Genomic DNA, 13,415 nt, shown 5'->3' with positions numbered 1-13,415 from the left:
CTCATTTTGGAGGAGGTGCCAGATAACATTTGTTCTTAATATGGAAAATGTATTTTTATATACCAATATCTAGGCTTCTATATGTATATACGTAATGTGTATATATATTCTTATGTATGTAATGAGTATAGGTATGCACACACACTTAAAAATACATGTTCCAGTTAATGTACGTATTTTACACATATGTACACAAGAGGATCTTGGTAGCTTTGCCTGCCCTTCCTTCTCCTGTGTTTAAAGGCCTTGTGCTCTAGCACAAGAGGATGGGAAGGAGGGGGAGTGTGCTGAGCCTGCAGCCAGACATGTGCTCTGCTGCTGTTGAGAAACAAAGTGGAGAAAGGTGAAATGTACAGAGCAGAGGGGGGGTTTGTTCAGTCTGATGGCACCAGCTTTTGTCAGGGAGTGCTACCTCCAGTGTCAGCATGACAACATCAAAGATGTGTCACCACAGCACCATCGCTTCACCTTAGGCACTGCCCTGACCAGCAAGAAATGGGGTCCTTGGGGATTGCTTTGCTTTTAACTGAGAAACCTATATTTTCTGAGCCTGTCACAAAACCTGCTATAATATTGGATTTAATAAAATACATCTAATAAATCCTAGGGAAGGCAAATTCAAATTCAGCCTTTTAGTAGGCCTCTGGCACTAGAATAGTGCATTTGGCTTTTTCTAATGTATATGCTGTATGGGTCGTGGTATTTTTGTTGTTGTTTTGGTTAGGTTTGTTTTTTGTTTGTTTGTTTGTTATTAATTTATGGGTGTTTTGTTGGGAAATATTTATCAGCTTCCTTCCTTAGCAGAAATGCTGAGGACTTAAGCTGTGAAAGAAATCCTGCCAGGATAGTATCTTTTTTTAAAGAGGATTTGGGCTATATTTTTCACAGTTTATATGCCTTCCTTTTTTTCTAGACTTCTCATACATTTCTTTTAATGTAATCCTGAGCTACAATTCCCTTTTTTGAAAAGCTTGCTCATAGGTTATCAGAGAGTAGTATGGGGGAGAATGAGTTTACAGCAACAGCCCCAGAGTGGAAATTTTTGACCACCCCAATTTATGCTGCACAGCAAATGTTCTTGACTAATGTGTGTATAGCCAGAATTTTCTGTACCTGTGATGCTTTTCACATTCAAGGTAACACAAATCTTGCACCAATGTTTATGTGAAAAATTTGGCTACTAAGACTGATTTATCAAGGGGCGTTAAATACTGTACAGTGGGGCACACACTGGCTGTCAACAAATGATTTTGAAAACTCAAAAGCAGGGTGGGAATTTCAAATTGGGTTGGTAGTCCTTTGGACATTGGGTAGCTTTGCCTTCATATGATTAGTGTGTATGTTCCCTGATACAGAAGAACTAAAATTCAGTACCCTGTTTGTTCCACAAAAAGAAGTGAGGAACCTAACCAACTTTGTAGAGAAGTGCACACAAGACAGTACCTTGAGAACCACGTGAAGCATCATTACCAGGTCACTCTTGCTCGGGTATTTCCCAGCAATGTTGGAAGCAGACAAGTTGAAGAGGTTGGCTCCTGTTTCTCTGCAGATGGCATGGACAAACATTTTCTTTCCAACACCTGCAGGTCCTGCTAGTAACAAGGCTTTCACCAAAGGAGCCTTCTCATGGACTGTTTGGGAACCTGTAAAAGTCAATTGGCACTATTACTGCTTTCACTTACGTCTGCCATAAAAGTAATGGAACAGTTCTTTCTTTTTTCTTCACCATGAGTAATTTAAAATGTGAATTCATTGTTTCCTTCATATGGCACAAGTGCTATGGAGTTCAATTCTGTATAACCAGAGCTGTGTGTGTACCACATTTAAGTTAACATCCCTGTTTGTAGAAAAAAAACACCCTTATTTGTACTTTCTGATAGGCAAACTTCAGCTGTCAATATATGAGTTAAAAGAGCAGTAATCCATTTGTAAGTTTTGAGGACAGACTCAAGGTAAGAGCACTGCAAGGGAACTGCTGCTGGTGGCTGTATCCAGACAAGCCTGGTTGCTGCCTTCCCTGGGCTCTCAGGCAGAGGCAGAGTTAGAAGTGTACCCGGGGCTTTAAGCGCTGTGTCTGTTGTCAGAGCAGGTCCTCACTTGCTCCAGTTGGACAACGGTCTGGATTCTTGTTGCACAGAGGACTAACAGAATTCTTTCCTCCTGCTGTCTGAAATGCCACTTTGCAGCTTCCTTGTATTTACATGGACAACTGGTGGGACTATCTCTTGAAGCTGTGTTTGTCAGTGGTTTCAAAACCAGATGTTACCATGCAGTTTATTTTCTCTCCTTTAACTTCTGTATGTGTCTCTTTTTTTTTTTTTTTTTTCTCTTCCTTCAGTTATTTTTCCTCTTTTACTGCTATTACTCCTGTTCAGTGAGTGTTAGAGACTCTGTCAGCTTAGGTCATGCTGCTCCAGAATCTTGCACTGCTCTGTATGAGCCAGCTGAGTGTAGTGTTAGATTATCTAGAGAGGAGCCAATGTTTTTCCCCAGTCTGGAACATGGCAGTTGCATGTTGCAGAGCAGGTACCATGTATTTCCTAGGAGAAGGAGGATCCTTTTTTGTTCCTTTCCTTTTATTAGGATGAGCCAATGCACATGCCAGGGTTGCTATGTGTTGCTTGCTCTGCTAGCAGCATGGTCTGCTCAGTGTTTCTAAATCTGTCTCTATGGCAGCTGCAGGTAAATTCATTCCCATCACCTGGGAAAGCCTAGCAGGAATGCTTGTGCTGTGGAAAGAGAATCACAAAGAGAGATTTAGGTGGCTGATGATGATGGAACTTGTTTTCCCTGTAGTTCTGGCACTGTATGAATTAGGTGCTGGTGAAATGCTAGAGGTGGAAGTAATAGGAAATGTCAAATGCTTTACCTGTACCCCCTGGCAGTCCAGTAACATCACTGGCTCAGTGCCTAAAGAAAACACCCTGTGTCAGTGGTGGTGGTTGCTACAAAGTCAGAGTTGAAAATGTGTGAACATCCACTGCTTTTGAAGGGCTTTGAGACTTGTGTCTGTCATGTATGGGCTAGTGGGGGAATCTGGCCCCACAGTCATGGGCTGCAGAGGGAGCCTATGGCTTAGCCTGGAAAAGTTCTCTGGGTTAAGGGGGACAGCCAGGTAAGAAAAGTATTTAAAAACAAATCCACTCAGGCTGCTTATCTGTGTGCTAGTGGTTTAGTGCCCCAAATAAACGACAATGAACTGAGTGCTAAGATGAATGCCGCTATTTTAGCACTGTGCAGGATGTAGTGAAGTTGTCAGCCACCCAGACTTTATTAATATTTGGTCATTCCATACTAATCTATTACTATTACACACAGATTTATTATGAGGGGAGCAGCAGACTCCTCTGTGGTTAAAGATGAAGTATATCTTCTACTATTATTCCTCCTTTCAGCTGCTTATAATTTTTCAATGCCATTTAAGCTGGAGCTTGCCTTGCCATTAGGTGTCTATTTAGAGAAAAACCTTCACTTCTGCATATACACAGTTATATAATGGCTAAGTCATTTTGAGACCAATTAAGTAAAATGTCATCCATAACGTATCAGCCAAAAGGTGCACATTCCTGTGCCTTTCTTTTGGCTCATACAGTATCTTTCTTTTAAACTCAAAGGCATTTTTCAAACTGCTATTGCAAATATTCTTTGTTTGTTTAACTAGTCCACAGTCTCTTTTCCCTAGAATTTTTGCCAGCTGTACAAATGGCAGAAAATTTATGGGTTCTCTTTCCTCCTGCCTTGGGGCTCTCCTGGGGCTTGATTTGACTAGATTAGATGGTGCTAAAACATAATGTTGGAGGAGTTATCTGATATGTGAAATACCACACTGCAGTCAATGCAGACAGGGGTAACTGCTGAGCTCTCCACAGCTGATTACAGTCACTCCCTGAGGGTTTCCCCAAAACCAGCTGTGAGTGTTGTAGAGGAGAAGAGCTCCGTTTAGGTTGAAGGTGGGGATACTGTTAGCATCCTGTTTGTTAACCTGATGGAGCTGTGGGGCAGCAGGAGCATTCTTTCTACCCAAAGCTCAAACGATGCAGACTTGTTCGCTGTTGCTCTGAGCTCTCTTGTGCTACATGGAGCCTACTCTGGGGACAGCGGAGGTTGGGAAATGCCCAAGGAGAACCATAGGACATGTATGTATAGAATGAGACAAGTGCTTATCTTTCTGGAAGGTGTGTGAAGGGGAGGGAAAAGCAGAAGCTCTGTGTCAGCTTTGCTCCCTTTGCCAGAATGGGAGACAGGGAGATGTCAGCTATTTTTCCCTACAAAAGGGATGAGTGTAGAGTGACACAGCCTGGGGGAGGATATGCCTAGTTAAAATCTCCCCCAGATCCAATGAGGAATGGAAAAGGATGCAAGCAAAGTATGAGCCAGAGGCCCCTGAGAAAGGCACTTCTTGAAGTCAAGGAAAGTTTGCCTTAATGAAATTCCCAAGTAAAATATGGGATAGATTTTACATTAAAAGCAAACATCCCAACCCAGCAAAGCCTTGTTAGATATTGCCTAAGTCTGGCATTAAAACTGCAAGAGCACTTAAAAGTCTTCTCTCTGATGTACAAAATTTATTCAGACTAATTCTTTAAACGATTGCATTGTTTAGTACTGACTAACATTAGCCAGCTTGTAAAAGGTAAATTGCAACCTTAGCCCTTCCCTTAACTTGATTAATTTTGATCACTGGAGCTTGTTTTAGCTATTATCTTTCCCATGTGATTTCCTTTTATGTGCTGCCATTCACAAACAGTTACCATGCAAACAGAGATGGTATGGAAATGCAATACCTGACAATAGCATGGTGCAGGCTCTATTAAAATGATATGGTCTTCATTTAGAAGGCTTAATGAAAAACAATTATACTGCAAAATGCTTTAGATTACGATTAATCAAGCCCTGTCAAAGCCAGTAAAAATGCATGTTACTGACAGGAAGCAAAGCCATCATATTCTGCCCTTGAGTAATTTCTGCTGTGCTCTTACCTAATGGCAATATTCCATACAGGGCTATTAGCTGCCTGACATCTGTGGCAGAGGGCACTGACTCTTTCCTCAGCTGAAGACTTGTGGACCCCAGATAGCTGTAGTCGCCTGTAGGGAGGAAGCGTGGGCTCAATAAATGTGACACTGCATTATTATAAAATACATAACTCAAGTAATGAAAAACTACCCTAGAAATCAGTATGATGTGCTCTCAGTAAATGCAGTACAGTCAGGGGACAGGGACTCAAACAGGGCAACACTCTTATGGAATGTGGCCCTGAAAAGTTTGAAGAGTGAAGCAGAAAGGAAAATGAAGTTTAAGGCACTGTGGGCTTTTCCCTTCCTGCCTGTGGCAGGCACTCAGCAGAGCAGCTCCTCTCCAGTAACCTCTTAAAGAAACTTTGTGGAGAAGAATCATTAGTAGCACCATAAATCACACTTCTGGCAAAGGATTTCTAGATTTGGGATTTTGTAGGGCTGGAATCCCAGTGAACCATGCTCAATCAAAAGGATTTCAAAAAGGGGGAAAAGACATATTAACAAACTTGCCCCTTGGCTGCATCACATCCTGAGCTTCTCACTATGTCAGGCATTTAAGTGTGTTACCTAATTTGGTTGCACTCTTTGCTTTGCACTTCACCTTTTTCCTGTTGTTCAAAAAACTATCCACAGAATAACTCATGAAAACTAAATAATCCCTGGCATGAACCAATTTTGCCTCATCTCTTGTTACAGAGCCCTAATTGTGTTGCTTATCCTGTTGAAGTCCATATACAAGACATGATGGAGAGCAAAGATCCAGAAGGATGGACCACAAGCAAGAAACCTAGTTGTTACAATGTACTCAATGCTTATTTTTTTAGTGTTAAAGACAGGTAATTTTGGGGAATGTTATAGGAAAGTAATAGTATATTATGTTTTACCGGACATAAAAAGGGGGAGCACACAGAGCTCTGGTGGAGCAAAGGTGAATTAGCAGTGGTTAAGGGAAAAAATGGAGTTGTAATTTGAGGGGCAAAAAGGCAGATGAGCCCTGGTGCAAGTGCCCCCTTCTCTCTGAAGAATAAAATTCATTTCAGGTTTTATCTTTTATTTAAGGAGAAATCAAAGAACTGGATAGAAATTAATCTTCACAGATTTAATTAGAAGGCATCAAAGGGTTTAATTGCAACTGAACATAAATCACAGTGGATATTCTCAGACTAATTTAGATAAGGTCACCAAGAAAATTAGTTCAGTGATGTCGGTTTGTCATAGAGAGGGGACATTTCAGGGCCTGTGTAGTGCAATTCCACTCTTTGTCCTTTCCCCAGGAACTGGGAGTAAGTGACCTTCCTTAGACTTCAGCCCTGCAAGAGCAGAGCAGATGAGGACTTATTTTTATGCAGGCTCTGACTTGGAACCTTAAAGGGGGAGACATTTTGGTATTTAAGAAAAAAAGTTAGGTGCAAATGCTAGGGAAATTTTAAATGCTTTCTGTGTCTTGTTTGGCAACTTGAAAAGCATGACTGAGCTCTGATGCTGGCTTTGACAGCATGGGCCACTTCCCTGCTCCCTGGTCTGCAGGGGCTGGAGCCTGTGCTGGCATCCAGAGGGGCTTGGGATGGGTGTGGGTGAATAGTGCTGGAGTCTGAACTCTTGTGTCTCTTGTGCTGGGCAGTGAATATTGCTGGGGTACCTTGGAGCAGCCATGGTGTTGCTTTCTGCTGCAGAGGAGCCAAGGCTTCAAGCCTCAGGGTTCAGAGATAACCCAAAGCCAGCTCAACCTGCTTGTGAGTTGGTTGGTAGCAGCTGTTATTGTCCACTGTGCTTTAAAAACATCTGTGGTGGGAATGTCTGTTGGACAGAAGTGACCTGGATGGTGCTGGCTGGGTGAATGAAGGAATAATGAAAATCTGCTATTACTTGATCTTTAATGAGCATAAAATGGACAGAATACTTATTTCAGCCTCCAACAGAGTGGGCAAAGACTCTGAAGGCAATAACTGGTGCTTCTAAAAGTTTATGCAAACATGGCCTTTAGAGATGATGTAGGAGAATTCAGCTTTTCTGGCTCAGATACATTCTCTACTAACAGCCAGTGGCATTGTGGAGTCTGGATGTCTGCAAAATCAAACAACAGTGGCCTCTGAAAGAGTTGAGTCTTGGGCTTTGTGCTCTGTGTAGAGAACAGGCAAGTGTGTCTGACTGCAGCTGCAGAAACTGGGCAAGAGGACTATGAAATGCAGAACCAGGCAGAGATGCATCTTACTCAAACCAAGGGCCAAATATGCCTCAAAGCACTGCTCAAGGTTCACAGGCAGTCAGACAGGGTGGAGGTGCAGGGGTGAATCTTTGCTGAATGAACAAATGCTGAAGATCTGATTTTTCCTGTGCTCTGGGAAATATTCTGGACGGACTATGACCCCTAGACCCATAGTCTTGCCCTGTCTTGCCAGTGCTCCTTAAAGGATGCCCTGGTTCCACTTCAAGGTAGCTTGTGATATCCAAAAGCATTCAAGGCTTCCCAGCTAAGCACCAGCTTTACAAACAGGTCCTGGTTTCAGTAGCAGAAGTGTAAGGTAGTAAACACCCTGCAGAAACAGACTTGCTTTGCAAACATGGCTTTCAAAGTCAACTCTGAAAGTCTTGCAAGTGAGCTGAACTCACTTGAACTCTTGAACTCACTCTTGACTGGAAACAGGGGCCAATGAACATTGAATGGCTGAAGGTTTGGTTGGATTAGACACTGCATTAGCTGTAAAAAGTGTACTTTACCAACATAATCGGAGATATTCACAGTCTTGGCTTTCATTAGTAATCCTTCTTTCACTAGTTCCTCGTAGAGAGAATCAATGGTCCTGCAGACAAGAGACATTACTCAGAATTTCTAGGACACTAACATGCAGCTCAGTCCTTCAATAACTGAACTAGCTTGAGAGTTATTTATGTTTCCTCTGCTTTATAAATGTATTTTGTAGCTCAGAGGTAAAGGTGATTAGTGCCATCAATATGAAATCAATAAGGACCATTTTCTGTGTTATGGCAAGGAATCTGATTATCTCACACATGGCATGGCTCCCTCTCACAGTGATGCTGTTACCAATTTCCAGGTGATGCAAGATCAGTTATGACTTGTATAAGCATTCATTCATTAATATCAATTACTGGGGAATTATTTTTAAATTATACAATAATAGCAATCATAACACTACTATGCCTATTAATTTAGCTCTCCAATTAGTAGTAATTCATTAATTCTTCTTGAAATGTATTCTGTTTGCAAGAGACAGCCTCATCTCATCAGGAACATACTGGGATGACTCCATCAGAGCAACCAGTGGCCCAGCTGCTGAAGTGTTAGGGTGATGCTGGCCAAAGGAGGGTAGAACTGGGAGAAAAACATACCCTAGAAACTGGGGCATGACTTCTCCAGTGGAACAGTTGCTTCCTATGTCCATTAGTGGTGGGAAATAGCTCTCAGTAATTGAGGATTTAATACACAGATTTGTTTTTGGATTTCCATTGGTTTGGATGTTCTCCTTACTCGTTCTTTTAGAGCTCTACCTGAATATTTATTTCAATTACATTTGTGGCACTAAGTTCTACAGGTTGAAGCTGCTTTAAGGGTTACGTAAAATTAATAAGCCTAATGGAAATTCTTGTTGTATTGTTAGCATCAACAATACTGATTTGAACCTTTTTATACCTTCCACTGTTTGTGCACTTCTCAAGTCCTCTTCCTTCAATATGTGAGCTTTTTTGTCTTTGTCACTTATCTTAGTTGGGATGTTCTGGTATGGCTCCAGTAAAAATATTTAATAGCAACTCCCAGCTGGCTAATAAAAACTATATATATAATTTTAAGTCTGCAGCCTTTTTCCATTTCAGCTTCCAAGTTTTCTTGGAAATGCAGTGTTAGTGGCACAATTAATATAGAAGTAGTAATAAACAAATACCAAATTTAAGGCACTGTTAACAACATTGATTTTGCCACTCTGGCTCTTGCCTTCCTTCTCAGTAATTTTTTGCTGAGCATGCATCATAAAACAAGCAGAAGGCACAAAAGGACCAACCTGACAGTTGGGAGAATGACTTCTACTTTTCCTGTCTTATTTTCACTGTGAGAGCTTAATGATGCATGCCCTGAGTCTCCTCCAAGTAAGTGTGATGTGACTGGGCTCTATTTACTGAAGTTCCATGTGGTCCCTCTACCACACCAAACCAGAGATGAACCTGAGCTTTTCTTGGTTATTTCTGAAATGCTTCTTTCCTGCTCAGCAGGGAAGAGTAAAGTGTTGGAGCCAAAATGCCACAAGCTCTGATTAAAAGCCAGCTCCTAAAAAGCTTGTGTTCTTAAAAGGCTGTATGGTGTATTAAGTTTATATGTAAGAAGCAGGTATGTGCAAGAGCAATTTTAAAAGCACAGCGCCCATATTAGACTTTGGCACTGTTCTTGTAAGAGAGGTCATACTGTGTTATAATCCCCAAGCTTTTATTTCAAAGATTTGTTCAGAGATGTGCTTTACTTTAAATAAGGTAAAGAGATTGCTGGCTGACTGTACACCCAAATGATCTGGTCCAGGTCTTGGTGTGAACGTCTTGTACAGATGGATTCATGGGGTGAATCCCATGTGCTTCCTCCTGCAGTGACTGAGTCTGTCTGAGTTTGTCTCCATGCTGTCCTCCAGCCTCCATCTCTTGGGAGCTGGGGCTGCTCCTGTACCACTGCTGGGTCAGCAGGTCCCAGTGTGGATATCTCTATGGAAGTGTCTGTGTTATTTGGATAGGTGAAAAATGGCTGGATGCTTAGGCAGTGCATGACAAGCTGACTGAAGATGTAATGCCAAGAAGAAGAAATCCTCTCATATCCTCCAAATTAAAGTGAGGGTGCTTAAAAGAGCAAAGGTACACAAGAAATTGCTATGACTGCCACAACTCTTATTGATATATAAGACTGATTTATGACCTGGATATTATACCTCAGACATGAAGTGTGATTTATAGACAGAGGTCTGTCTGCAGCTTCCCTTATCAGGCTTCAGCTGGGATGGAAAATCTAACAGTCAACAAAACTGCCAGGTGCTTCTGCACTGGCAGAGGATGGGAAGGAGACAGAGGGGACCAATATCCTGAAGAAATGTTACATGGCCTTAGCTTTGCATCCTGGAATCAACCTGACTGAAGTTACTGAACACTGGCCTCAGTGGTTTGTTGTTGTAGAATGGGGATTTTAATTTGTATGCACTGGTGAAGATGAAGAAGAACAAAGTCTGTGCTCTGTAGCATTAAAGGAGTGTTTTGTTGTCCTGTTATTTGTGGTACTGCAAACCCATCAGTCAGGAAGGGGCAGTGGGAAGGCTGTAGGATTCACTAGGAACGCAAAAAAAAAATTTAGCTAAAGTGTATGAGCCTAAATTTTGTAAAAGATTTTTTTTCATCTAGACTTTTAATGGGTATTTATGGCCATCAGTAAAGAGGTTTTATGAATTGCACAGTTCCTGATGCTGGTAAGTGTAACAGTTTTGATGCTTCTCGTATAATTGAAAACTAATATTGTTGATAGCACATCTAATGCAAAGAGGGTGCAGTCTCATTGCCTGAATCTCAGTTAAACAGGCCCTTTCTTTACCTGTCAGGAGTTAGATCTTCCTCCAGCTGAGATATCTTTTTCTTCCCTTTTGCCTTTTTGCTCTAAGGACCACAGAAAAAGACAGGAATTAGTAACCTTAGTACAGATACAGATATTTGAATGTACTGAAGCAAAGTGAGGGCCAGAAGAGCAAATGTTTTAGTGTTTGGATGTGGCTGTTGTTACTGAAGGAGTCCAAAAGGAAAAATCATATCCTTGAATGCTCCGAGGGAAGTTGTGTCCCCATTTATAAAAGCACAGGAGATGTTCTCATTCATAAGTGCCTCACCAAGACACAGAAAAAGTGAAGCTCTCCTGGGCTGAGGAGCTGTATCCAACATGTAAATCATGGCAGACGCTCTTGACCTGGACTCTGCATGAAGTAACCTGTTAGCTGCTGCTTCCTTCTAGAATCCATCTGCTGAGGGAGCCTGGAGATGTGACTTGCAGCTGGAACCTCCCAAGTGAATGCCCAAGAGAGCCATACTTAAAAGCAATCAACCCTGGACCTTGCATAGAAAACAATCCCAGGGTCATTTGTCCCAAGAGAAAAATCTTCTCTCCTTCCTTTTTGGGGCAGGACTCTGGTTGAGTGGGTATGGCCCTTCCCCAAGAGGGAAGCAGGAAGGAAAAGGGTGTGAGGTCCAAGTAGCTGCTGCAGTGACCATTCATGCTTTATTTATGTTGGGGTGAAATACATAAGCAGCTTCCTTAAGGGTCACACAGGGTGCTTACAGCTAGATGAGGAACCCAACCCTCCTGAGTCTCTGGCAAGCCTCCTGACCATTAGACATCCTTCTGCCTTCTCTTTCTTACAGTCTCAGGGGAGAAGCTTGAACAAGTCAGAAAAAACATGACCTGCTCTTGATAGTTTATATTATATATGTAAAGGGTGAGTGGCAGCAGGATGGAGCCAGGCTCTTCTCAGTGATGTCCAATGATAGGACAAGAAGCAATGGGTGCAAGCTGGAGCACAGAAAGTTCTTTATAAACTTAAGGAAAACCTTTTTCACTGTGAAGATGACAGAGCACTGGAACAGGCTGCCCAGTGAGGTTGTGCAATCTCCTCCTCTGGAGACATTCAAAGCCTACCTGGATGCATTCCTGTGTGAACTTACACACTGTGCCAGGGGGGTTGGACTCAAAGATCTTTTGAGGTCCCTTCCAGCCCCTAACATTCTGTGATTCTGTGATTTTCACCACACTTTCACTATGGGAATATTTGGACTTGTAGGACTAGTTTCTTTATATACTGCAAAAAACTCATGGAAAACCTAAATAAGATGTGAATCAATAATATTAGGCCTCTCCAGTAATTAGAGCTCATGAGCCAGAAATATGGTTAGGGATAATTAGTAGCAGTGCCCACCACTGGTGAGCAGGAAAAGGAGCTACCCCCCTCTCAGCACAGCTCCCCCCTTATACCAAGCTCAGGGCTGCTGATGGCAGCCTGGGATTCTCTTCCAGTGAAACCAGGGGAAATGCTAATTTGTTGTTGTAGCAGTGTGGGGAGACAGGAGAGGGTAAAAGTTCTCCCACAGCAACTCAAGGCCAAAGATGTATTTAGAGCTATCTCCTTTTTACACCTGCCCAAGTGCTCCAGGCCATCGAGCAGAAGAAAGTTCTTGGCTTTTCAAAAACAGCTTCTTTTTTCAAAAACAACTTAATCCAGAGCTCACAGATTTAGAATGGTTTGGATTGGAATGGACCTTAATGATCATACAGTTCCAACCCCCCTGCATAGGCAGGGATACCTCCCACCAGAGCAGGTTGCTCCAAGTCCCATCCAGCCTGGCCTTGAACACTTTCAGGGATGGGGCAGCCACAACCTCCCTGAGGCATCCTGTTCCAGTGTCTCACCACCCTCACACTAAAGAATTTCTTCCTAATATCTAACCTAAATCTCCCTTCTTTCAGCTTAAAGCCATTATCCCTTGTCCTGTCACCCCACACCAGTGTAAAAAGCCTCTCCCCAGCTTTCCTGTAGCCCCTTCAGGGATTGGCAGGTCACTATAATGTGCCCTCAGAGCTTTCTCTTCTCCAGGCTGAACAACCCCAACTCTCTCACCCTATCCTCATAGCAGAGCTGCTCCAGCCCTCTGAGCATCTTTGTGGCCCTCCCCTGGATTCATTCCAAGAGCTCCAAGTCCTTCCTGTGTTGGGGGCTCCAGAACGGGACACATTTCATGCCCCTGAAAATTACAGCCTTCAAATCCAAGGTTCTGTGGCAAAAGATCAGCTGATAAAACAGGCTGAACAACATCTCAGAGCATGGAGGCTGAGTCTGGCATCCCCCAGCCTAGGTTTTGGAAGGTACTCACCTGGGAAATAAGGTCAGAATCAACTAAAAGGGAGCTCTCCCATGGCTCCCAAACAGAGAGCTGGCCATATGCAGGGGGATGGATGCATCTTATTGCAGGGGAGTGGTAAGAGGCTGCCCAGTGCCTCAGGTAAATAACAGCAAATGAATGGTGACAGGTGGAGTCCTGGTTCCCATCCTCAACATGGGAATAAGATCATTAACAGCCTCAGAAACAGAGAGTCCAGCCATGGCATGTTTCATCTCAGGACTTTGATGAACAAGACCTGCTGAGAGAACTGAGATCTGTGCCTCAAAGGATACTAGTGTGGCTTTTTGCATATCAGGTACAATCTAATGAGTTTAGGTATTTCCAGACCAACCAAATGGTCTGGAGACCCATTTGCAAGGTGAAAAGCAGTTTATCCTTCCATTCAAAAGGATTCTTCCATGAAGGTAGCAAATGGGGTTTTTATCTGAGGAGCAGCAAAGAGCAATTCTTGATAGGGTTAAGTGTCAGCTTTTA

General features: G+C 42.6%; 1 protein-coding gene across 3 annotated transcripts in view; it reads right to left on the bottom strand.

Annotated features, from left to right (window-relative positions):
- The window catches only part of IQCA1 (IQ motif containing with AAA domain 1), a 108,369-nt gene that overhangs the window by 18,758 nt on the left and 76,196 nt on the right, over nucleotides 1-13,415 (bottom strand). For all 3 annotated transcript variants that reach the window (XM_071747084.1, XM_071747082.1, XM_071747083.1), the window contains 4 exons: nucleotides 10,591-10,652; nucleotides 7,737-7,819; nucleotides 4,980-5,087; nucleotides 1,444-1,643 (listed from right to left, as the gene is read on the bottom strand). In XM_071747084.1, the coding sequence (XP_071603185.1) occupies nucleotides 1,444-1,643; nucleotides 4,980-5,087; nucleotides 7,737-7,819; nucleotides 10,591-10,652 (453 nt within the window). The remainder of the gene's footprint in view (nucleotides 1-1,443; nucleotides 1,644-4,979; nucleotides 5,088-7,736; nucleotides 7,820-10,590; nucleotides 10,653-13,415) is intronic.

The sequence above is a fragment of the Heliangelus exortis genome, chromosome 6 (assembly GCF_036169615.1).
Source record: "Heliangelus exortis chromosome 6, bHelExo1.hap1, whole genome shotgun sequence".
In the NCBI taxonomy this organism is placed as follows: Eukaryota; Metazoa; Chordata; class Aves; order Apodiformes; family Trochilidae; genus Heliangelus; species Heliangelus exortis.
The sequence above is the reverse complement of the archived record's forward strand: the minus strand, read 5'-3'. Positions and strand labels throughout refer to the sequence as shown.